Consider the following 25,731-nt stretch of genomic DNA (forward strand, 5'->3'; position numbering starts at 1 on the left):
AAACTACAGTTTGGATTGAACCTTCTTCCAGTCCAGAGGTAATAATAAGTGTCCTGAGTTCCTTGAATGCAGCTTTTAACCAGATGAACTGAACCTCTGCAGTTAATTTAAAGAGAAACACCTGAAATGTCATCAATACCACTTCATCCTTATCCATATCTTTATCAAGACAAACCCCAAAAGCAGAGTCATCAAGATACGATAAACAAACCACAGAAACCAATCCATCCAGTCGTCCTGCTGGTACTTGTGATGTGAGGAATCCCTGAAAACACAGAAACACAGTCAACACTTTGAGTTCATGTTTCTTTCCAACAAACACAAATAACTAAACATGGAAGGCTGTTCCACAGAAGAGGGAGAAACAAGCCTGACTTCAGCTTTAACCTGACTCTAACATTAACTGTACTATGAAGATTTGAGGTTTTAAATTATGGTGTTTTCTGTAAGTGGAATAAGACTCCTGCTGACAGCAACAGACTCCCTGTCTCCTTAAAATACAGACATGAACAATAACAGGAAACAACCAAAAATAAAATGTTATTGCTCATTTCTGTTTATAATATTTACATTTTCCCGATGAAGTCGTCTCCAAAGTCGATCATTCGTCTCAGAGCGTTGAGGATCAGAGAGTCCACATCATCGACGATGTCGTTTTCTTCCTTGTAGTTCTTCACAGGAAAGATGTAGTTTATCGGGATATCGACTACTGCGCTGAAATCCTTCATCTACACATTAAAGAAACAACATTAATGAATGTGAAGTTGCAGTTTTTTTGAGTGCAAAGCTTCAAGTTACATTTCTGTACTGTGAGGATCTGCTCCTCAGTCCTTCTTCTCCAGTCCACCAGAGACCTTCAACCTTTTCTTTCTGTTATGTGAAGACTGGACTGTGTTGGAGAAGGCTGATTTTAGTTCTCTTTAAAAGACCATAAGGCATTTTATTATTTAAGTTGCCTTTATTAGTCAGTCTGTCTTTGTTTTCACTGTGGTCTGTACTCACAGCTTATACAGTGAAAAGGGATTTCTGGTTTTCTGTTCATTAGATCAGAGAGGTTGTAGTGTTGCTTGTGTATTTATATTCATGTGTATTCTGTGGTGCTTCTATGCATGTCTGTTTATCATGAAGAGGATTATGTTTCAGGGTTTTTGGTGCTCCTCTCCAGCCTGTTTTCCTCTCTGCTCTTCTACACACCTGCTCTGCATCGAGCCTCGTTAGCTCTGAGTTCTCCCCACCTGCACCTCATCTCTGCTTTTGATCCTGTCTCCTACGTTTCTTTCAGCTGTTCAGCTCTTCTTGTGTCAACAAGCTCACCTTTTGCTTCAGATGCTTGCTCTTATAAACGTTCCTCAGATCCTTTTCAGTTTCCTCACAGGCCTCGTCGATGTGTGTGATTATCGCCATCTGAGGAATCCCTGCAGAAACAGAAACACACTCAGCTCTTCAAACCTGACTCAAAGCGAACGTGATCAACTGAAACCTGGTTTTAGCAGTCCGGCTTCATTTAGTTTCATTTTACTTTTTACATTCATGTTTGTCTTTGTACATTTTAAACCTCCACATGTATGGTCTCCTTTTTTAATAATAATAATAATAATAATAATAATGCATTTTATTTAAAGGCGCCTTTCAAAGCACTCAAGGTCACCTTACAAGGCTCATATAACACAAAAAAAAAGGGAGTTCTGGTTATGATACGAGCGGCTGCGTTCTGTACAAGTTGGAGTTTGTGGAGAGATTTCCGCGGAAGACCAAAGAGGAGAGAGTTACAGTAGTCCAGACGAGATGTGATCAGGGTGTTTACCAGGATAGCGGTGCAGGTTGGTGAAAGTGAGGGACGGAGACGATTGATGTTGCGTAGATGGAAGTATGCAGACCGAGTAACGTTATTGATGTGGGCTTCAAACAATAGTGTGCTGTCCAGGATGACACCCAGGCTCTTTACTTGAGAGGATGGAGGAACAGTGGTATTGTCGATGGACATGGAGAAAGTGTTGAGTGTTGCTAAGGTTGATCTGGTACCAATGAGGAGGACCTCAGTTTTTTCGCCGTTAAGTTTAAGAAAATTTAGTGAGAGCCATGATTTAATTTCCAGTAAGCAGTCGGATAGAGCTGTGGGTGGCAGAGTGGAAGTAGTAGTAGTAGTAGTAGTTGATGGATTATGGAAGAGAGCACAGCAGGTCGGGGAGCTTATCCAGGATAACCGGCACTGTGGCTCCAGGGAAGCAGTGTGTGGTTGCGTTGAAGAAGCGAGTGTTTCTGATAATTGAGTCTCCTACGATGAGTGTGGTAGGAGCGAAGAGGGGTCGAGGAGGCGATGACTGTGGGCTTTCAGTGCTCTGTGCCTGCGCAGGGGAGTGCTGTGGCCGGGCAGCAGCTACGTACCTAGGAGAAGTATCGATAGCCGGCTCGGGGTGAGGAAGAGCGCCTGCAGCTGCATCATACCTAGGAGAGGTATCGATAGCCGGCTGAGTCCACCTGAGTCCCTGTTACGACCGCGAACCACAACCTCGGTCCAGCGTGGCGGCTTGGGTGTTGAGCAGGAGGAGAGTTGTGGACCGGCAGGGTCCCAAGCAACTGTGTCCTGGAGGATTGAGTGAGGCGATCTCTTTGGATTGTACAGATGCTACCTCCATGAAGTTGGACAGCAGTGACTCTTTCTTCTGGAGTTCATCAGAGAGCCGTCGGATGTCTTCCTTGAGGTCAGAGATCTTTTTGTTTGCTTGCTGCATTAGTTCACTGTCTATGTCAGGCATAGTTGTTATGATTAGCTTAGCCGTGTAGCTACCTACCAAGCAGTAGTCAATGCAATGCAAAAAGCAGTATGTGTGTATGCCTCTTAAGCCAGTCCAAAAAGTCCGAGTGTTATGCCGAACTGTAGGTCAGATAAAGAGACTTGGAATACGTTGAAATCAGCTTTATTCACTGATGCTTAGTGTGGTAGTCCTCCTGAGTTGTTTTAGCAGATCACGACAGCAGATGTGTATCCAATTCAGGGAAGTCCTTGCCTAGGAAAGGATGGCTTTAAAACACCAGTGTCCAAAAGATGTAGAGCCTTAGACCGGATAAAAACGAGTTAGAAATTAGGTTTTCAGACGTTTCAGAGTTTCTGGCGGGTACACAAAGACGCCGGCGCATAGCAATGACGTCACCGACCAAGCACAAACTCAGCCATAAGTCTTGTTTATTATTTTGTAAATTAAATGATAAAACTTCAGGAAACCAAATATGAGAAAAATGACTATAAGTGTACATGTTTTAGTGATAATCATGAACTGTTTCTATGGTTATGTGTGGAAAACAATCTAGTTTGATTATTCATACACACCAATCCAACGGAAAATTAAAATGTAATTCATGTTAAGTTGAAAAGTATGTAAGCCTGTAAGTCACTGAAAATATGAACATCTAATCTTTTTTGTGAGACATAAAGTCAGTTCAAAGTAACAGCTGAACAATCTATTTGTAGGAAAGGAAAGTTTCCATTTTCTATTATGTTAGACCGCTGCAGGTAAAACAGCAGCTGTCATTTGGTGTAACTGTCCTTCATCCTTTTATCTTCTCTTCTGTTCCCAATAAAATGATGAATATATGTTTATATTTTAAATGTTAGTCATGAAGGTGTTTATGGATCTAATAACATTTACTAATTATATTTAGTCCTGACCTTTATATTATGGACTGGATCAAACAGACAACTTACTCATAAAGTAACTTATGGACTCTGGATGGTTTAATGCTGGAGACCAGGAGTTCAGATCAAGTTAACCTGAATAAAACCAGATCAGTGGCCACAAACACACTTTCAGTGAACTGTTCTCACCCAGGTCCCTGGCTGCCTCTCTGATCACCTTCATCTTCTCTAAAGCTTTAATCTCTACTGTGTCAGCAGAGAGGACGCAAACCACAACGTGGACTTTATCGTCTGGAGAGGGGTATGGTTTGTATTTTGGATCGCCCGTTGACAGTGGAGACATTGGGTTGAACTGGAAAACAATGCAGAACCAAAATGAATAACACATTTTATCAAGGATTAAACATTAATGATGAACATTGGACTAACTATTAAACAGAGAAATGGGAAACTTAATACTGAGCTTTCAGATCAGAGTGTGTATGTGTGATCCTAATAATGAGAATAAAAATAGACTGGAATATGTTGCACTTTGCACTGAAAGAGGAGCTGCTGGTTATAACCAATGCATGTAACTCACTGTGCATTAAGAAAGATTGGTCCAAAAGTGCAACTTATACCAATAATTTATTTACAAATTCTTTATTTATGTTCAAAGGCAATATCAGTACCAGTGGGGTGTAGTGATCATTATTTAGTGGTGCTTGTAACAAAGAAAAAGGTTCCATTTAAATACAATGTTCAAAATACATGTTGGGAATATGTCATGTTTGTGTTAAATTTGGTCAAATCTCAGAGCTATCTGCAGCAGAGAGGAGAGGAGAGGTAGTTAATGTCTGATGAGGTCTATCTGATCCACATGTTGCATTAGAATGACCAGCTGCTAACTCACTGATCTTCGTGGTCCAGGCTCCTGATCACAGTAGAATAATATAACAGTTGTACCTTGTAACCGTCCTCCACATGTCCCATCATGGCCAGTTTGATGTCTTCAGCTCGGACGCCTCGTTCCGTCCCCTCCTCCAGACCCATGATGTCATTGAAGACAAACTGGTAGAAGCTGTCTGAGGTTCCTATTCGGATAGTATGAGTTTCATACTGAAACACAGAGAAACATACGTGGGATCTTATTTTCATGGTTAATTTAAGGAAATGACTGAATCAATGAAAGTAATCTTTCATAATAATTCATACAGATGTATTAATATTTATCAGCCTCCATTGCTTTAAAGTTTCATCAAAGTGATATTTAATGCGTAAAATGTTTATAGTTATAAAAACAAAATAAAGGAATAAAAACCTTGATTGAGGATAACTTTTGACTCAGATCAAGGGTTCTTACTGTTGTGGTGAAACTCTGGTCAGAGGTGGTAGAGCTGGGAGCAGCAGGCTGAGTTATTCTGCCTCGGACCGAGGAGCTGACTGAGTTGATGAAGCTGGATTTTCCGGATCCGACCGGCCCGTACAGCAGAACTCTGAGGTGTTTGACTCTCTTGTTGATAGGTGTGTAATTCTGCACATACTGCAGATCACTCTCTTTGTCTCTGTCAACAAAATAACATTTGATTTCACATTTAAAAATAAATCAATAAATAAATATATATATAATTAGATATATAAAATCTATATTCAACTATTGTCATTTCTGAATAAAACTGGTGTGTTTACTTTTTGCAGGGTTAGCTGTTTCACTTTTATAAAACTCAAACGAATGTTGAGTTTTGCTTCTTTCAGTTTTCTGATTAAAACGTGAAAACAAATTTAAATGAGATTCATGTTGGATCTTTTCCCTGCAACTAATTAAATATCTATGTGAGAGTAAGAAATAACCTCTATAATGAATTCCTACAGTAAGTTTTGCCCTCTCATGGAGGTCGGTCAAGTGAAGGTCCTCCAACCCACTCCCCCGGTCCAGGAGGGTATACATCAGCGATGGTGGATTCTGTACATAGTCTATAATCCACTAAAACCTGGTTTGACGCGGAGGCTTTGGTGGAGGCATTATGGTTGATATTAGGTGTGTGCATTGGGATGTTCATAGATATCCTGTTGTGTCAGTATAAATTAGACATGGGGGGAAAAGTATAGGGTCAAGGCCACGGTTTGCTCCAGCATGATAAACCCCTTAATTTTGAACATGGACAGCCTGGGTTTGCTCATTTAGTGGGGCAATGTGTCGGTGCATTCATAACTTTTAGAAACGTGGGATGTGGAGGGGGAACCAGTGGTGCCTCCTCAGGAAACACCACAGGTTCCCATTTCCACTTGAACAGTGTCATGATTATACTCTTCGCTCTGCCTTTGACTAAATAATAGTCAAAGGCAAAAAAAATAATGGTCAGTTGGTGCATCCTCGCACAGCGTAGTCATATTCCCACTTTCGTTGATTAGGGACAGACTGTAGAGAGTGAGTTGTGACACTCACTCTGTACACTCACTTTAACCTGATGGCTGGTCACATACGGTGTGACAAAACACTGAACCAGATAATGGCCTGATTCTTTTCTTGCAACGCTGGTTTGCGTCTTGTCCTGAATGTCAGCAGGTCAACCAGCCGGCCATTCCCAGAGCACTGTTGACCCCAATCCCACTTCTTGAGGTTCCAATTGAGTGGACTGGCATGGACCTCATTGGGCCATTTCACCAGAGCACATGCAGTTATAATTATGCATTAGTGTTGGTGGATTACACAGCAAGATATCCTGAAGCATTGCCACTGGGCACCATCTCAGTTAAGAGTGTTGCGCAGGCCTGTTTCAGTTCATCTACTGAATCAGAGTCCCGAAAGAGACTCAGACTAACCAGGGCACCTCGTTCATGTCACATTCACTCAGGGAACTGTACGCATTACTGGATGTCAAGTCTATTCAGACCAGTGTGTATCAGCCCCAGACTGATGGTCTGGTGGAGTGGCTCAATAAGACTTTGAAATCCATGATCTGTAGGTTTGTACACGAGGACAATCGTAATTGGGATAGCTGACTAGATCCTCTGTTTTCTGCAGCTTCTCTGAAGCTGTTTGCGCTGCTGCTCGCTAAAACTACAAACATGCCGGTCACTCTCCATCCTTTGTGTTAAACAGCAGAGACATAAACTCACCCCCAAGGCATTTTTCTCCATGGTTCACTCAGAACTGAAGAGAAAACACATATTTTCATTAACATCATGTCATTCTATGTGAATAAAGATCAGAATTCTGAAACAGATTTTAATGTCTTACGTGGAGAAGGCTTCGGCTCGGGTTCTACAAAGACAAACATTTAGGAAACATGAGAACATGTAATAAAAGTAAGGGAGGACATACTGAGTACCAGAATATTATATAATTGTTGGATTGAATAATATAATTACGGTGTCTTCATCTTTGCAACCCTAGATTTAAGCAAAGTTGCATAATTTACTTATTTTACATATTGACAGCATATCCTTCTATTACTATTATATTTAATACATTTCAATTTTGTCATCTTCCTTTGAATTACAATGTTGATCCTTTAGGAAGAAAAGATCAATGGGGATGTACACATTTATGTTATGTACTGTAGTTTAAAAAATACCAGAAGACCAGAAATGGGTCCTTGAATGCAGCAAACACTGTTAAAAACTAGACCAGTTTTTACCCAGATTGTGCTGTCATTAAAGTTAAGTTAAATAAGTGAAATAAGTTATTGGTTAAAAAAGTAAAATGTGAGTGCTCTGTTCGTCAGGTCTCAAAAATAGCGTCAGAGTGAGCGCTCTGTTCTATATGTTTTTATCGCATCTCTGTAGCTCGCCTGCTAGTTTAGCTGCTTCTTCAGTGACACACAGACAAGCAAGACAGACAGATGAACACATGTTGCTGAACACGTTATGATACGCTTCTGCCTTGGAGACTATTTGTCTGTAAGTAGCCTAGTGTGTGTGTGTGGAGAGTTATCTGACACTTTTGGTTTTTGAGAATATTATGTTATAAACCTTTGTGTTTTATGGGATGTGTGCTGCTAGCTAGTATTTATAGCAGTAGCCTTATTTTTTGATGAGAATTGTGCAAGAGTGTGATATTTGCCATTTCTATCGATATTTTATTGTATACTGATTTATGTTCTTATCTCTGTAATATTTCAGTTTTACAAAAACAAAAGAGGAAACCAGTAAACACAAGAAAAGTCAAGCCTTGTGTCGTTATTGGAGGACTCATTGTATGTTAGCTGGCTGTCTAGCTTTGCACAGGACTACGCGCTGCAAGGGCAATACAGTAAAAAGACAAGAGACAGGCGGGCTCAAGCATCAGAAAACAATACTCAGCAAACATGAGTTTACGTTCAGGAAAGAAATATCTTAAAAAACAAGCCACTACACAGCAAAAAGAAGCTAGTGGAGAAGAACAGGCAGAGGTTGTAGATCAAGCAACTGAAAATAATGTGCCTCCTCAAGCTTCTGATGCTAAGTCACAGTCATCTAGAGCATCCAGTAGGCACTCTCAGCAATCATCATCAACAGTCTCTTCATCAACAGTCTCTTCAGCCACAAAAGCCCATGCTAAGGCAAAAGCTGCCCGAGTTCAACTAGCCTACTGTTACGGCCCTCAGCCCTTGGCTGTGTCCTGTGTGTTGGGTGTAGTGGGTGTGGTTGTGTCCTGTGGGTGTGGCTGTGTGTTGCAGGTTGCAAGGAGATGGCTGATTGGGAGCACCTGTGCCCTGGCTCTGCAGCTGATTTAAGCCGGCTGGCTTCAGTCCTCGCTCTCTCCCTCTGGATCGACACACTGCTGCTGCTGGACTGCTTTGTTTCGCATTAGACAACACGCACCACACATTTGACAACACCTACAAGCACCCTCTTACACCACTGACATACACTTCCACACTCCATTGTACATGTAATGCCTGCTACTGCAAATAAACTGACCTGCTTGGTCTAAATCACACGCCGATTATCCGTGTTTTGTTGCGGCCATCGAGCCAGTCGTAACAAAGTTGGGGGCTCGTCCAATCGCTGTGAGGGTCGGATGTCTTTTTGGTAGGTTAGTCTACTTTAGTTTGTCTTAGGCGTTTGTGTTGTGACCACATTTGGTCTGTGTTGGTGAGTAAATTTGGTGTCTGAGTTTGGGTAATTGGCAGCGTGTGGAAGTCAGGGAAGTAGGTTAATTGATCTTGTGCAGTAAGTGACGGCAGTGATGCGGGATTCCCTTGGGGATTCCTTAGTGGATAATGACGTGTGTTTCCATTTATGGTGTTTGTTTTGCCCTTGAGGGGTGGAGCCTTGGTGCGCGTGGGTGTGTTTTCATTCATGCGTAAGTTTCTTGCTGGAGCGGAGGAAGGTGAGTGTTGAAGTGTGTGCATGGTTTTGGAGTTTTTCCTGGTAGGTTTAGCGGCGTTTTCCCTTTGGAATTCGTCGTGGGGGGTTTGTAGTGTTTGGGTACAGTGGTTGAGAGCATCCCTTTCCCCTTTTCCTCAATTTTGCTCGGGAGCACTGCCTGTGGTTTTGAGGTGGTGGCCAGTTTTACTGGTTGCTACTTTCAGGCCAGCGGGCTCTAGGTGCATAAGTACCCGCCACTACGCCTCATGAAGACTAGGGGGGAGTTATCCTAGGTAAGTTTTCGTTAGGCAGATAGCTAGCGTAGAAACTCCAAACTGAGGCTGGCAGCCAGTGAGCACACAGGTGGGTTTAGCCCTTTGTATTTCTTTCTCCTGTTCTTTCGCAAGCATGGATGAAGTTGTTAAAACTTTTTTGGAGGGACCGTCTGAGCAGCTTTTGGACGAGTGTTCAAGGGATCAGTTATTGAAGTATTGAAGTTAGTCGACCATTATAAAATTGATGTGGGTGACAGACGGGTTAAGGAGACAGTGAAGGCGAATCTGAAGTTGCATCTGTTTTAAAATAAAGGTTTTGGGCACTGTAAAGCAAATGGCAGCTGTGAGCGACGAGTCATTCTCGCCTGTTGCGGGTCCAGGTTTATCTTTTGAGCAGCAGAAGGAGTTACTGGCATTGCGTATGAAACTGGAGATGGAGAAGGAATTGTCTCTAGAGAAAATTAAGCAGGAAACTGAATTGGTAAAACTGGAGTTGGAGAGACAAAAGTTGCAGTTAGTTCGTGAAGGGAGAGTTATGTCTGATGTGTTATCTGATCGTCCCGTTGTGTTTGACGGAAATCAGGGGAGACCTGATACTGTTAATGACTTGAGGCTTGTCCCTAAATTTAATGAGCGAGATCCGGAGACGTTTTTTCTGATGTTTGAGCGGCTGGCGGACGCTCGGGGGTGGTCTGAGGCAACGCGCACTTTATTGTTGCAGTGTGTGATAACCGGCAGAGCGCAGGAAGCCTATTCCTCCTTGAGTAGCAGTGAGTGTGGGAATTATGCATCGGTCAAATCAGCTATTCTAAAGGCGTTTGAGCTGGTCCCTGAGGCTTATCGCCAGAGGTTTAGGACTTGGAGGAAGGGGGAAAGTCTCATATGGAGTTTGTACGGGACTTATCCACTCATTTTGATCGCTGGTGTGTGGCCTCCGAGATTGATCCGCGTGAGTTAGTTATATTAGAACAGTTTAAGAACTTTACGCCCAAACCGGCAATGTTCATTGCGCCAGTCTCTGAGAAGTTTCAGGCAGGGGAGTCAGGCGGTGCCACAAGTCTCAGGTGTGGGGCGTACATCTTTTGAACCTTTTATCAGTGAAGGTTTTGTTTCCCTAGTAGGAGGTGATGAGTGGGAGTGAATCAGAGTCCCGAAAGACACTCAGACTAACCAGGGCACCTCGTTAATGTCACATTCACTCAGGGAACTGTACGCATTACTGGATGTCAAGTCTATTCAGACCAGTGTGTATCAGCCCCAGACTGATGGTCTGGTGGAGTGGCTCAATAAGACTTTGAAATCCATGATCTGTAGGTTTGTACACGAGGACAATCGTAATTGGGATAGCTGACTAGATCCTCTGTTTTCTGCAGCTTCTCTGAAGAGTGAGGAGTGCGCTAGTGTTGTCGTTCGCGAACGTGTCGTTCGAACGAACAAATCTTTTGAGTGAACGAAGTGAACTGAATCACTTCATGAACTGATTCATTCCTTTCTCAGTTCAGTTGAGCTCAGCCGCGAGCATGGCTGCCGGTCGGGAGTGGAACTGCCGCGACTCACTCACTCGTTCACTGCGAACGAATCACTCAGTGAACGACAACACTGACACAGCGCCACTTTCAGCACAGTACGTGAATGAGATTCATGTCCTCAGCATGTCGTTCAATGAATCGTTCGCGAACGAATCACGTTCGCTTTGCCGGGGGAGGCTTGTCCTGTGGGGGAAGTGAAAAATCATGCCCAGTGTTATTTTGTCGAAGACGGGGTGTTGATGAGGAAGTGGGTGCCTCAATGGGAAAATTTTGTTGGTGATCCTATTTACCAAGTTGTTGTGCCTTTCAGGTTGCGCAGTTTGGTGCTGAAGATTTCCCATGATGAATGTGGTCATTTGGGTGTCAGGAAGACGTATGACCGCATCTTGAGGTATTTCTTTTGGCCCCGATTGAAAAAAGATGTCAGCCTACATAAAGTCGTGTCATACATGCCAACTTACTGGCAAACCGAATCAGACCCTTAAACCTGCCCCTTTGTTCCCAATACCAGCTATAACTCAGCCTTTTGAGCATCTCATTATTGATTGTGTAGGGCCTTTGCCTCCTTCGAGATCTGGAGCATGTTATCTGTTGACAGTGATGTGCCAGAGCACCAGATATCCAGCTGCCTATCCGCTGCGCACAATTACAACCAGGGCGGTAGTGCGAGCTTTGTCGCAATTTGTGTCCACTTTTGGTGTTCCTAGGGTGATCCAATCTGACCAAGGATCAAACTTTTCCTCCCACTTGTTCTCACAGATTTTAAAGCAGTTACGTGTCAAGCACAATCAGGCGTCTGCTTATCATGCACAAAGTCAATGCGTTCTGGAACGTTTTCACCAGACACTAAAGGCAATGTTGCGTGCGTACTGCGTTCAGCTGAAGGGTGACTGGGAGGAGGGTTTACCATGGCTGTTGTTGGCCGCTAGAGAGGTTGTTCAGGAGAGCACAGGGTTTAGTCCCAATGATCTCGTGTTCGGCCACATGGTATGGGGTCCGTTGGCTCTTTTGCGGGATAACTGGAGGGAAACAGAGCCACCGCAGAGCTTGCTTGAATATGTACATGGGTTTCGGTACTGATTGTATAAGGCCCAGGAGGTGGCCAGGAGCAAGTTGGCTGATGCACAAAGTAAGATGAAGAGACTTTATGATCGGAAGGTTGAGAATCGCGTGTTTCTCCCAGGAGATCAGGTCTTGGCTCTTTTGCCTATTGTAACGTCTCCATTTCAGGCTAAATTTTCTGGCCCTTATTCGGTGGTTAAAAAGTTGTCTGACCAGAATTATCTGATTGCTACTCCTGATCGTCGATCTGATACTCAACTGTGTCATGTAAATTTGTTGAAACCATACCATGTTCGGGTACAGGAGTCTGGAAAGCAGGAGTTAAAGCTGGATGATGTCCATCCTGCTGGGGTGTCTGTGTCTTTCTCCCCTGTTGTGGCAGAGCAAGGAGGAGATGATGTGTCAGGCCCTGATGATGCTTTACTTTATGGCCGACTTAAGAATTCAGAGACTATGCAGAGTTTGGATGGTTTGCTCGGCCATTTGGAGGTTGCTAAATGCATTCAGTTAGCTGGTTTGATTAAACATTATGCATGTCTATTCAGTGATACACCTACCTGCACACACCTGGTTGAACATGATATTGATGTTGGCGATTCTAAGCCTATTAAGCAGAAGTTCTATCGTGTTCATCCAGAGAAGCGCAAGTGTCTTGACGCCGAGGTTCAGTATATGTTGGAAAACAACATTGCAGAGCCATCCTGTTCCTCCTGGGCCTCGCCTTGTTTACTCGTGCCGAAGTCAGATAAAACACCCAGGTTCTGTTCTGATTTTCGTAAAGTTAATAGTATTACAAAACCGGACTGTTTTCCTCTCCCTCATGTGGAGGACTGCATCAATCAGGTGGGGTCGGCAAAATTTGTGAGCAAATTTGATTTGCTCAAAGGCTATTGGCAGGTTCCGTTGTCTAGGAGGGCGAGGGACATTTCAGCTTTTGTTACACCCACAGGGTTGTATTCATATAAAGTAATGCCTTTCGGTTTGCGGAATGCGCCAGCGACCTTCCAACGCCTGATGAACAGGGTTGTGGGAGATCTGGAAGGTTGTTCGGTGTATCTGGACGATGTGGTCATTTACTCTGATGACTGGGACATTCATCTTGACCGGATTGGGAGGTTGTTTGACCGCTTGGCTCACGCACATCTAACAGTGAACTTGGCCAAATGTGACTTTGCAAAGGCCACAATTTCTTATCTGGGTCGTGTTGTGGGTCAGGGTAAGGTGTGCCCTGTGCGAGGAAAGGTGCAAGCTATTGATAATTATCCCATGCCTACAACAAAAAAGGAGCTGATGCGTTTTTTGGGGCTTGTTGGGTATTATCGTTGTTTCTGTAGAAATGTTTTTCTACTGTGGTGGTGCCTTTAACCAATCTGTTGAGGAATAAAGTTAAATTTGACTGGTCTTCTGAATGTCAGTCTGCATTTGAGAATGTGAAGGCCCTCATGTGTAATGCTCCAGTTTTGGCTGCTCCTCAGTGGAATAAACCCTTTAAAGTTGAGGTGGATGCCAGTTATGTTGGGGCAGGAGCAGTGTTAATGCAACCTGATGACTTGGATGTTGATAAGCCTGTTTGTTTTTTTTCGAGGAAGTTCAATAAACATCAGTTGAATTACTCGGTTATTGAAAAGGAAACTTTGGCTTTGATTTTGGCCTTGCAGCATTTCAGTGTCTGTTAGTGCTGGACCTGTTGTGGTATTCACAGACCATAACCCCTTGACCTTTCTTAGTTCCTTGAAGCGTCCAAACCAGCGATTGATTCGTTGGGCTCTGTGGCTACAGTCGTATAGTTTGGAGATCCGTCATATTAAGGGGCGGGACAATGTAGTTGCAGATGCATTGTCCAGGGCTCCTTGTGATTAATGTTGTGTACTAATTCATCTCTGTTTTGTTTCAGGTGCCTTCTGCTCTCCCTCTTTCTTCTTAAATGAGCTTCTTGGTACCAGATGCTGGGGATGGAGAGGGGAACTGGGGGCCTATGAGGCACAGAGGTGGTGAGGTGGTGGTGTTTTTTTTATTTTGTTCTTTTTCTCATTTTTATTTTTTGCTTTGGTTAATAGCATTAAAGGGATGTAGTTGAACATGTGGGTGCCAGGGTTCCATTTGGGACCCTGACTTTATTGGGGGGGGGGTGTTACGGCCCTCAGCCCTTGGCTGTGTCCTGTGTGTTGGGTGTAGTGGGTGTGGTTGTGTCCTGTGGGTGTGGCTGTGTGTTGCAGGTTGCAAGGAGATGGCTGATTGGGAGCACCTGTGCCCTGGCTCTGCAGCTGATTTAAGCCGGCTGGCTTCAGTCCTCGCTCTCTCCCTCTGGATCGACACACTGCTGCTGCTGGACTGCTTTGTTTCGCATTAGACAACACGCACCACACATTTGACACCTACAAGCACCCTCTTACACCACTGACATACACTTCCACACTCCATTGTACGTGTAATGCCTGCTACTGCAAATAAACTGACCTGCTTGGTCTAAATCACACGCCGATTATCCGTGTTTTGTTGCGGCCATCGAGCCAGTCGTAACACTACGCTAAAAGAGAAGCTGACGTGATGAAGCGGAGGGCAGATCTAGAAGCAAGCATGCTAAAGCAAAAGGCTGACTTTGATGCTAGTCTTCATCTTCTCAAGTGCCAAAGAGAAGTTGCTGCAGCTGAAGCGGAGGCTACAGCTTATGAGGAAGCTGAAGCTGAAAGCAAGGAGCTTCATTAGCTCCCTGATGTCGAAGAGGAACCCCTCAGTGCAGTGCAACGCACTAGCGAGTATGTCCAACAGCAGTCTGAGTTGGTTTTGCAGGAGCAGCCTTCAACGCATGTAGCAGAGGAGTCATATGAGGAAAAAATAAAGGAACTGGAAATACATGATACTTGAATTACATGAATTTCTCATAGCATACTAAGCAACACAGCCTATTTACAAAGACATGAAGAAAGAGCCAACAATGAGTACATATCCAAGTGAGACTTACCCTCATAGTACTCGGAAGGTGCACAAGACTTTGCCAGATATCTCATACGGAGAGAAATGGTGAGTGCTGGTCTTCTGCAGTTTGATGACAAACCGGAAAATTATTGGTCATGGAAAGCCTCTTTCATAAGTGCCACTAAAGACTTGAATCTGTCAGCCAAGGAAGAACTGGACCTGATGACAAAGTGGCTTGGAGCTGAATCGTCAGAACAGGCAAAAAGAATTCGTGCAGTGCAATCCCTTAGCAGGTGTCGCTATGGTCTGGCAACGTCTCGAAGAGTGTTATGGGACTCCTGAGGTCATCGAAGACGCACTGCTCAAAAAGATTGAACACTTTCCGAGGCTGACCAATAGAGATAATGTTAAGTTGAGAGAGCTAAGTGACATTCTCCTGGAACTGGAATGTGCTAAGGACGATGGTGCTCTACCAGGGCTCTCATATTTGGATACAGCCCGGGGGATAAAGCAAATAGTGGAAAAGCTCCCTTATAACCTTCAAGAAAGATGGATAAGCTTTGGAAGCATGTACAAGGAGGATTACAGGGTGGCTTTTCCTCCTTTCTGTCTTTTCGAAGTTTGTCCGGCAACAGGCAAAGATAAGAAATGATCCGAGCTTCACTATATCCACCCCCAACAGTCACACTTCTGTCAGGACCGAAAAGCCTGTGAGGTACACTAACAAATTCTCTGTGGCTGCACATAAGACAGACATCCCCGCAGAGCTGTCAGGCATTCAAACCAGACCTACTCCTGCTCCAGTCTTGAAGAAATTGGAGGAACCAGATCGGCAGTGTCCGATACATAAGAAGCCACACCCACTGAAAAAATGCAAGCTCTTTAGAGACAAACCCCTAGAAAAGCGCAAGGCATATCTCAGAGAGAATCGCATCTGCTATAGATGTTGTGGGTCTACTCAACACATGGCAAAGGACTGCAAGATAACTGTCAAGTGCTTTGAGTGCAACAGTGACAAACATATTGAAGCATTGCATCCGGGTCCTCCTTCTCTTCCTCCTGTAACCAGACAGAGTGCTGTGGCAGATGAAGATGACAGCGGGGAGCAAGATGAAAACTCAGTCTCTTCAGTCACCTCCAAGTGCACAGAGGTTTGTGGAAATGTGGACAGTTCACGTTCATGCTCCAAAATCTGTTTGGTGAAAATATATCCTGCAGGAGAAAAGGAGAAGACAATCAAGATGTATGCAGTAATGGATGAACAAAGTAATAGGTCCCTAGCCAAGACAGAGTTTTTCACACTCTTTGGAATTAAAACTAGCTCCACCCCATACACCCTGAAAACCTGTTCTGGGAAATTGCAGACTGCAGGTAGGAGGGCCGCCAATTTCGTCATTGAGTCCATGAATGGGAAACTGCAGCTTCCTTTACCCCCCTTAATAGAGTGTGACATGGTGCCAGATGATAGGACAGAGATCCCCTCCCCAGAGATTGCACACCATCATCCTCACCTATGGTCAGTAGCTAATAAGATTCAACCCGTGGACCGAGATGCTCCTATCCTTCTGCTCTTGGGGAGAGACATCATTAGAGTGCACAAGGTACGTGAGCAAATCAACAGGCCCCACAATGCACCTTATGCTCAGCAGCTAGACCTGGGCTGGGTCATTGTAGGCGACGTGTGCTTAGGGACATTTCACAAACCATCAGAGGTCAACGTCCACAAAACTAACATACTGCCCAATGGTCGCACATTCTATCTCAAACCTTGTCCAAATAGTATCCATGTGAAAGAAGACTACAGTGGCATGACACAGCATCACAGTTCAACCTTTACTGCATGTGAGGAGAACACAAGTCTCATTGTGAATACAGACAGCCTAGGGTGTTCAGTGTTTGACAGGTCCAAGAATGACAACAGACCAGCACTATCCATTGATGACAAAGCTTTCCTGGCCATAATAATAATAATAATAATAATAATAATAATAATAATAATAATAATAATAATGCATTTTATTTAAAGGCGCCTTTCAAAGCACTCAAGGTCACCTTACAAGGCACATAACACAAAAACAGTACATCAAACAAATACAAATCAGGTGACATTTAGTGCAGAGATAAAGAATAATGAAAGAAAATAAATAAATAAAAATAAATATGAACGTGACTTCAAAGTGCATTAATATAATGAAGATTGCATAGTTAATGGGAGATAGAATAGGTGTGTTTTCAGGCGGGATTTAAAGGTGGAGACAGAGTCTGAAGTGCGAATGTCAGGCGGGAGAGAGTTCCATAGGCGGGGGGCAGATCGGCTGAAAGCTCTTGACCCCATGGTGGTTAAGTTGGCAGATGGAGCGAAGAGCTGGTTGGCAGAGGAGGATCGGAGAGTTCGAGAAGGTGTGTAGATGTGGATAAGTTCAGAGAGATATGATGGTGCCAGGTTGTGAAGCGTCAGGGTTAGGGTTGGGGGGGGGGGGGGGGGGTGATGGTGCCAGGTTGTGAAGGATCTTGAATGTGAGGAGTAGAATCTTAAAGTCAATGCGGGATTTGATAGGGAGCCAGTGAAGTTGCTGCAGAGCAGGAGTGATGTGTTCAATGAAGGGAGTTCGGGTTATGATACAAGCGGCTGCGTTCTGTACAAGTTGGAGTTTGTGGAGAGATTTCCGCGGAAGACCAAAGAGGAGAGAGTTACAGTAGTCCAGACGAGATGTGATCAGGGTGTTTACCAGGATAGCGGTGCAGGTTGGTGAAAGTGAGGGACGGAGACGATTGATGTTACGTAGATGGAAGTATGCAGACCGAGTAACACTATTGATGTGGGCTTCAAACGGTAGAGTGCTGTCCAGGATGACACCCAGGCTCTTTACTTGAGAGGATGGAGGAACAGTGGTATTGTCGATGGACATGGAGAAAGTGTTGAGTGTTGCTAAGGTTGATCTGGTACCAATGAGGAGGACCTCAGTTTTTTCGCCGTTAAGTTTAAGAAAATTTAGTGAGAGCCATGATTTAATTTCCAGTAAGTAGTCGGATAGAGCTGTGGGTGGCAGAGTGGAAGTAGGCTTAGTGGAAAGATAGAGTTGGGTATCATCAGCGTAACAGTGGAATTGTATGTCAAATTTCCTGATAATGTGTCCAAGAGGCAGAAGATAAATAATGAACAGGAGGGGGCCAAGGACAGAGCCCTGGGGAACACCACTAGAGACTGGAGAGGAGCCGGATCTCAGGTTTTTGATTTGAACAAACTGAGTGCGGTCAGAGAGATATGATGTGAACCAAGCCAGAGGGATGTCAGTGATTCCAATGGAGGCTAATCTGTCCAGGAGGATTTCATGAGAAACAGTGTCGAAGGCTGCACTCAGGTCGAGGAGAACCAGAATGGAGAGAAGTCCAGAGTCAGATGCCATCAGGAGGTCATTGGTGATTTTCACTAGCTCTGATCATGGATGCAGAGGTCTACCAGAATAAAGGAAACAGCTGGGTCGCTCCTTTACCTTTCCGCTCTCCTAGACGACGTCTTCCAGGCAACAGGGAGCAAGCTTTGAAACGTCTCTGCTCACTACGGAGAACTCTGGAGAAAAAGCCAGAAATGAAAGACCACTATGTCAAGTTCATGCAGAAGATGCTGGACAATGATCAAGCTGAGCCTGCTAAACTTTTGGACAAAGATAAAGAACACTGGTATCTGCCAACGTTTGGAGTATACCACCCACAGGAACCAGACCAGATACGAGTTGTATTTGATTCAAGCGCTGAGTGTGAGGGTACATCTCTCAATGATGTGCTGCTAAGTGGACCAGACTTGAATAATACCTTGCTGGGAGTTCTTTTGCGGTTCCGTAAAGAACCCATAGCCCTTACAGCAGATGTGGAGCAAATGTTTTATTGTTTTAATGTCTGAGAAGACCACAGGGATTATCTCCGGTACCTCTGGTATGAGGATAATGACATCAGCAAGAACGTGGCCGAGTACAGGATGAAGGTCCACGTATTTGGGAACAGCCCTTCACCTGCTGTATCCATCTACTGCATGAGACGAGCAGCTCAAAAAGGTGAACAAGAACACGGTGCTGATGCAAGACAGTTTGTGGAGAGGCAGTTTTATGTTGATGATGGTCTAACCTCAGTTGCCACTCCTGAAGAGGCAATAGACCTCCTCACAAGAACCAGAGAGATGTTAGCGGAATCTAACCTGCGACTGCACAAGGTGACATCAAACAGTAGCCAGGTAATGGAGGCCTTTCCAGCAGAGGACCGTACCAAGGATCTGAAGGATCTGGACCTTGGAGTGGATCCTCTCCCTCTTCAGAGGAGCCTTGGGCTCTCCTGGAACTTAGAAACAGACAGCTTTACTTACCTGGTGTCCCAAGAAGAGAAACCTTTCACACGAAGAGGTGTGTTGTCGACAGTTAACAGTTTGTATGATCCTTTGGGCTTTGTAGCCCCTGTAACAATGCAAGGGAGAGCATTAGTCTGAGAACTGTCATTTGAACAGAGTTCTCCTCCCAAAAAAGGAAGCAGAGTGGAACTTATGGAAGAGTTCTTTAAAGGCCCTGGAAAACCTGCACATACAGAGGTGCTACATACCTGTTTCACTGTCTTTGACACAGAGAAAAGAACTGTGCGTCTATTCAGATGCTTCCACAGTAGCTATAGGAGCTGTGGCCTACTTGAGAGCTGTTGACACTGAGGGACAATATCATGCTGGATTTGTCATGGGGAAATCAAAATTGGCCCCTCGCCCTGCCCACACCATTCCACGTCTAGAGCTCTGTGCAGCTGTGCTGGCTGTTGAACTATATGAGCTGATCAGAGATGAGATGGACATTGAGGTAGACGCTGTGAAGTTTTTTACTGACCGCAAGATTGTGCTTGGTTATGTACACAACTCCACAAGAAGATTTTATATGTACGTTTCCAACAGGGTAACTCGGATTAGAGATCCACACACCCTGATCAGTGGTACTATGTGCCAACAGACATAAACCCTGCAGACCATGCAACAAGGTCTATGCCAGCAGATCAACTCCAGCACAGTAACTGGTTCTCAGGTCCGGCTTTCCTGTATCATGATAAAGTAGCAGAGACATCCGAATCCATTCTCTTTGCCTTCATTGACCTCATTGAGGCTGATGATGAGATTCGTCCTGAGGTGACTACTCTGGCAACCAAAGCATCAGAGTCCCAGTTGGGCTCACAACACTTTGAACGATGCTCAAGCTGGAGAACACTCTATCGCACCATAGCCAGACTCATTCATGTTGCAGCAGCTTTCAAAGGAAAGACAGACAAGACAGAAAGGAAAAGATGGAAATGTTTCACAGAAACGTCCAGCATAAGTGAGCTTTCACAGGCCAAAGCTGTGATCATTCGTTCTGTCCAGCACGAAGCTTTCAAGGAGGAATTTAAATATATTGAAGACAGACAAACATACCCCAAGCGAAACACACTCAAAAAGCTTAATCCGGTTGTGGATAAAGATGGTTTGCTTCGTGTCAGAGGCCGTCTTACTTCTGCTGACCTGTCAAAACCTCTACTTGTGAGACACTTTCATGAACAAGTAGCTCACCAAGGGCGACACATTACAGAAGGAGCTATCCGAGCAGCCGGATACTGGATAATTGGAGGCAAGCGTCGGGTGTCTTCTGTCATCCACAAGTGTGTTATCTGCCGCAAACTGCGAGGGAAGATGTTAGACCAGAAGATGGCTGATCTACCGGCTGACAGACTCACTCCTGAACCTCCATTCACCACTGTTGGTCTAGATGTCTTCGGGCCATGGACTATCACGACTCGTCGGACAAAAGGAGGATGTGCTGAGAGCAAGCGCTGGGCCGTGCTCTTTACATGCATGTCAACCAGAGCGGTGCATATTGAACTGATTGAAACTATGTCAACAGACAGTTTTATCAACGCTCTAAGAAGATTTTTTTCTATTCGTGGTCCATCCAAACTTCTACGGTCTGACAGAGGGACAAATTTTGTGGGAGCTTGTAAGGAGTTGAACATAAACACAGAGGACACAACAATCAGGAAGTACCTTGAGGAGAAAGGTTGCTCCTGGGTGTTTAATCCTCCCCATGCTTCTCACATGGGTGGCTCCTGGGTTTAGTGATATAATGTTATTATATCAAGCGGGGAGTGTGCTGTCTTTAAAGTTAAGTTAAATAAGTGAAATAAGTTATTGGTTAAAAACGTAAAATGTGAGTGCTCTGTTCGTCAGGTCTCAAAAATAGCGTCAGAGTGAGCGCTCTGTTCTATATGTTTTTATCGCATCTCTGTAGCTCGCCTGCTAGTTTAGCTGCTTCTTCAGTGACACACAGACAAGCAAGACAGACAGATGAACACATGTTGCTGAACACGTTATGATACGCTTCTGCCTTGGAGACTATTTGTCTGTAAGTAGCCTAGTGTGTGTGTGTGGAGAGTTATCTGACACTTTTGGTTTTTGAGAATATTATGTTATAAACCTTTGTGTTTTATGGGATGTGTGCTGCTAGCTAGTATTTATAGCAGTAGCCTTATTTTTTGATGAGAATTGTGCAAGAGTGTGATATTTGCCATTTCTATCGATATTTTATTGTATACTGATTTATGTTCTTATCTCTGTAATATTTCAGTTTTACAAAAACAAAAGAGGAAACCAGTAAACACAAGAAAAGTCAAGCCTTGTGTCGTTATTGGATGACTCTTTGTATGTTAGCTGGCTGTCTAGCTTTGCACAGGACTACGCGCTGCAAGGGCAGTACCCAGATGAACTGAACCTCTGTAGTTAATTTAAAGAGAAACACCTGAAATGTTATCAATACCACCTCATCCTTATCAAGATAACAAACCCCAAAAGCAGAGTCATCAAGATACGATAATCAAACTACAGAAACCTACCCATCCCGTCGTCCTGCTGGTACTTGTGATGTGAGGAATCCCTGAAAACACAGAAACACAGTCAACACTTTGAGTTCATGTTTCTTTCCAACAAACACAAATAACTAAACATGGCAGGCTGTTCCACAGAAGAGGGAGAAACCAGCCTGAATTCAGCTTTAACCTGACTCTAACATTAACTGTACTACGAAGATTTGAGGTTTTAAATCATGGTGGCTTACATCTTAGCAGGTACATCACCATGGTAACTGGTGCTGAGCAGCTGACCTGCTCCAGGTTAACTTCAGAGCATCACAACCTGTCAACACCCCAACCATTAACCAATCAGATGACTGGAAATAAAGAGTCATCATTCCTAGAGTATCCTGCCCATTTAACATGTGGAAATAATTTCTAGTGATTCTTCTTTTGTTTGATCACAGGCTGTCGTTGACATTTCACTTTGTTGAATTTGTCTTTTTTCAGTCGCTGAAACAGAAGTTTTCAGCAGGTAGGTATCACTGATTCATCTCTTATCATATGAAGTACTTCATTAGTGGTTCTGATGATGTTGCTCAGATGAGCCCAGATGATGAGCTGACTTCTCAGATTGTTTCATGTATTAGTTTAAAAGTTATGGCACCTTGAATCAATGGCCTGAGCTGTGGAAATAAATCCTAAGTTACAGTAAACTGCTGTTTTCCTTTCAGCTGACTACAAGACGATTCAGACAGCCTGTTTCTGTAAGTGGAATAAGACTCCTGCTGTCCACATAGACAGCAACAGACTCCCTGTCTCCTTAAAATACAGACACGAACAATAACAGGAAACAACCAAAGAGTAAAAGAATAGAATAAAATGTTATTGCTCATTTCTGTTTATAATATTTACATATTCCCGATGAAGTCGTCTCCAAAGTCGATCATTCGTCTCAGAGCGCTGAGGATCAGAGAGTCCACATCATCAACAATGTCATTTTCTTCCTTGTAGTTCTTCACAGAAAAGATGACGTTCATCGGGATGCCGACTACTGCGCTGAAATCCTTCATCTACACATTAAAGAAACAACATTAATGAATGTGAAGTTGCAATTTTTCTGTGCTGGAACTATTTTGAGTGCAAAGCTTCAGGTTACATTTCTGTACTGTGAGGATCTGCTCCTCAGTCCTTCTTCTCCAGTCCACCAGAGACCTTCAACCTTTTCTTTCTGTTATGTGAAGACTGGACTGTGTTGGAGAAGGCTGATTTTAGTTCTCTTTAAAAGACCATAAGGCATTTTATTATTTAAGTTGCCTTTATTAGTCAGTCTGTCTTTGTTTTCACTGTGGTCTGTACTCACAGCTTATACAGTTAAAAGGGATTCCTGGTTTTCTGTTCATTAGATCAGAGAGGTTGTAGTGTTGCTTGTGTATTTATATTCATGTGTATTCTGTGGTGCTTCTATGCATGTCTGTTTATCATGAAGAGGATTATGTTTCAGGGTTTTTGGTGCTCCTCTCCAGCCTGTTTTCCCCTCTGCTCTTCTACACACCTGCTCTGCATCGAGCCTCGTTAGCTCTGAGTTCTCCCCACCTGCACCTCATCTCTGCTTTTGATCCTGTCTCCTACGTTTCTTCCACCTGTTCAGCTCTTCTTGTGTCAACAAGCTCACCTTTTGCTTCAGATGCTTGCTCTTATAAACGTTCCTCAGATCCTCTTCAGTTTCCTTACAGGCCTCGTCGATGTGTGTGATTATCGCCATCTGAGGAATCCCTGCAGAAACAGAAACACACTCAGCTCTTCAAACCTGACTCAAAGCGAACGTGATCAACTGAAACCTGGTTTTTAGAAGTCCGGCTTCATTTAGTTTCATTTTACTTTCTACATTCATGTTTGTCTTTGTACATTTTAAACCTCCCCATGCATGGTCTCCTTTTTAAGCACAGCCATAAGTCTTGTTTATTATTTTGTAAATTAAATGATAAAACTTCAGGAACCCAAATATGAGAAAAATTATAGATGATGATAAGAGTACATGTTTTAGTGATAATCATAAACTGTTTCTACAGAACAGTTTATGGTTGGAAAACAATCTAGTTTGATTATTCATACACACAAATCCAACGGAAAATTAAAATGTAATTCATGTTAAGTTGAAAAGTATGTAAGCCTGTAAGTCACTGAAAATATGAACATCTAATCTTTTTTGTGAGACATAAAGTCAGTTCAAAGTAACAGCTGAACAATCTATTTGTAGGAAAGGAAAGTTTCAATTTTCTATTATGTTAGACCGCTGCAGGTAAAACAGCAGCTGTCATTCGGTGTAACTGTCCTTCATCCTTTTATCTTCTCTTCTGTTCCCAATAAAATGATGAATATATGTTTATATTTTAAATGTTAGTCATGAAGGCGTTTATGGACCTAACAACATTTACTAATTATATTTAGTCCTGACCTTTATATTATGGACTGGATCAAACAGACAAGTTACTCATAAAGTAACTTATGGACTCTGGATGGTTTAATGCTGGAGACCAGGAGTTCAGATCAAGTTAACCTGAATAAAACCAGATCAGTGGCCACAAACACACTTTCAGTAAACTGTTCTCACCCAGGTCCCTGGCTGCCTCTCTGATCACCTTCATCTTCTCTAAAGCTTTAATCTCTACTGTGTCAGCAGAGAGGATGCAAACCACAACGTGGACTTGATCGTCTGGAGAGGGGGACGGTTTGTATTTTGGATCGCCCTTTGACAGTGGAGACCTTGGGTTGAACTGGAAAACAATGCAGAACCAAAATGAATGACACATTTTATCAAGGATTAAACATTAATGATGAACATTGGACTAACTATTAAACAGAGAAATGGGAAACTTAATACTGAGCTTTCAGATCAGAGTGTGTATGTGTGATCCTAATAATGAGAATAAAAATAGACTGTAATATGTTGCACTTTGCACTGAAAGAGGAGCTGCTGGTTATAACCAATGCATGTAACTCACTGTGCATTAAGAAAGATTGGTCCAAAAGTGCAACTTATACCAATAATTTATTTACAAATTCTTTATTTATGTTCAAAGGCAATATCAGTACCAGTGGGGTGTAGTGATCATTATTTAGTGGTGCTTGTAACAAAGAAAAAGGTTCCATTTAAATACAATGTTCAAAATACATGTTGGGAATATGTCATGTTTGTGTTAAATTTGGTCAAATCTCAGAGCTTTCTGCAGCAGAGAGGAGAGGAAAGGTAGTTAATGTCTGATAAGGTCTATCTGACCCAAATGTTGCATTAGAATGACCAGCTGCTAACTCACTGATCTTCGTGGTCCAGGCTCCTGATCACAGTAGAATAATATAACAGTTGTACCTTGTAACCGTCCTTCACATGTCCCATCATGGCCAGTTTGACGTCTTCAGCTCGGACGCCTCGTTCCGTCCCCCCCTCCAGACCCATGATGTCATTGAAGACAAACTGGCAGAAGCTGTCTGAGGTTCCTATTCGGATAGTATGAGTTTGATACTGAAACACAGAGAAACATACGTGGGATCTTATTTTCAAGGTTAATTTAAGGAAATGACTGAATCAATGAAAGTAATTTTTAATAAATGATGTATTAATATTTATCAGCCTCCATTGCTTTAAAGTTTCATCAAAGTGATATTAAATGCTTTAAATGTTTATAGTTTTAAAAACAAAATAAAGTAATAAAAACCTTGGTTGAGGATAACTTTTGACATAGATCAAGGGTTCTTACTGTTGTGGTGAAACTCTGGTCGGAGGTGGTAGAGCTGGGAGCAGCAGGCTGAGTTATTCTGCCTCGGACCGTGGAGCTGACTGAGTTGATGAAGCTGGACTTTCCGGATCCGACCGGCCCGTACAGCAGAACTCTGACATGTTTGACTCTCTTGTTGATAGGTGTGTAATTCTGCACATACTGCAGATCACGCTCTTTGTCTCTGTCAACAAAATGACATTTGATTTCAGATGAAAATGAGATATATATATATATATATATATATATATATATATATAATGAGAGACCACCACCCCAGTCTGCCAATCCAGAGGCACTGCCCCCGATGTCCACGTGATGCTGCAGAGTCGTGTCACCTATGACTGCCCCACAACATCCAGGGCCTTGAAGAACTCGGGGCGGATCTCATCCACCCCCGGGGCCCTGCCACCGAGGAGTTTTTT

General features: G+C 43.3%; 3 protein-coding genes across 3 annotated transcripts in view; 1 reads left to right on the forward strand and 2 right to left on the reverse strand.

The window, feature by feature from the left end:
- Positions 1-25,731, forward strand: part of LOC128368283 (titin-like) — a 162,565-nt gene that overhangs the window by 49,025 nt on the left and 87,809 nt on the right. The gene's annotated exons all lie outside the window — the stretch shown is intronic.
- Positions 133-6,940, reverse strand: LOC128367621 (interferon-induced protein 44-like). Its single transcript, XM_053328237.1, has 8 exons — positions 6,855-6,940; positions 6,734-6,767; positions 4,977-5,178; positions 4,580-4,732; positions 3,824-3,986; positions 1,315-1,415; positions 571-728; positions 133-265 (listed from the first exon to the last, which is right to left on the reverse strand). Exons 1-8 carry the CDS (start codon positions 6,892-6,894, stop codon positions 133-135), a joined length of 984 nt encoding a protein of 327 aa, XP_053184212.1. The 5' UTR covers positions 6,895-6,940.
- The window catches only part of LOC128367622 (interferon-induced protein 44-like), a 216,038-nt gene continuing 211,749 nt past the window's right edge, over positions 21,443-25,731 (reverse strand). Inside the window, exons 4-9 of the mRNA XM_053328238.1 lie at positions 25,289-25,490; positions 24,901-25,053; positions 24,145-24,307; positions 23,206-23,306; positions 22,446-22,603; positions 21,443-21,616 (exon numbers count right to left, since the gene is read on the reverse strand). Coding sequence (XP_053184213.1) covers positions 21,562-21,616; positions 22,446-22,603; positions 23,206-23,306; positions 24,145-24,307; positions 24,901-25,053; positions 25,289-25,490 — 832 coding nt within the window. The 3' untranslated portion in view covers positions 21,443-21,561. The remainder of the gene's footprint in view (positions 21,617-22,445; positions 22,604-23,205; positions 23,307-24,144; positions 24,308-24,900; positions 25,054-25,288; positions 25,491-25,731) is intronic.

The sequence above is a fragment of the Scomber japonicus genome, chromosome 11 (genome assembly GCF_027409825.1).
Source record: "Scomber japonicus isolate fScoJap1 chromosome 11, fScoJap1.pri, whole genome shotgun sequence".
NCBI lineage: Eukaryota > Metazoa > Chordata > Actinopteri > Scombriformes > Scombridae > Scomber > Scomber japonicus.

Excerpts from the sequence above, each read along its gene's own strand:
- LOC128367621 (XM_053328237.1), bottom strand. The coding sequence starts at position 6,894 with ATGTTTGTCTTTGTAGAACCCGAGCCGAAGCCTTCTCCAC. Across the intron at positions 6,768-6,854 it reads CGAGCCGAAGCCTTCTCCAC|TTCTGAGTGAACCATGGAGA; the intron begins GTAAGACATTAA and ends TTTTCTCTTCAG. Across the intron at positions 4,733-4,976 it reads ACCAGAGTTTCACCACAACA|TATGAAACTCATACTATCCG; the intron begins GTAAGAACCCTT and ends TCTGTGTTTCAG.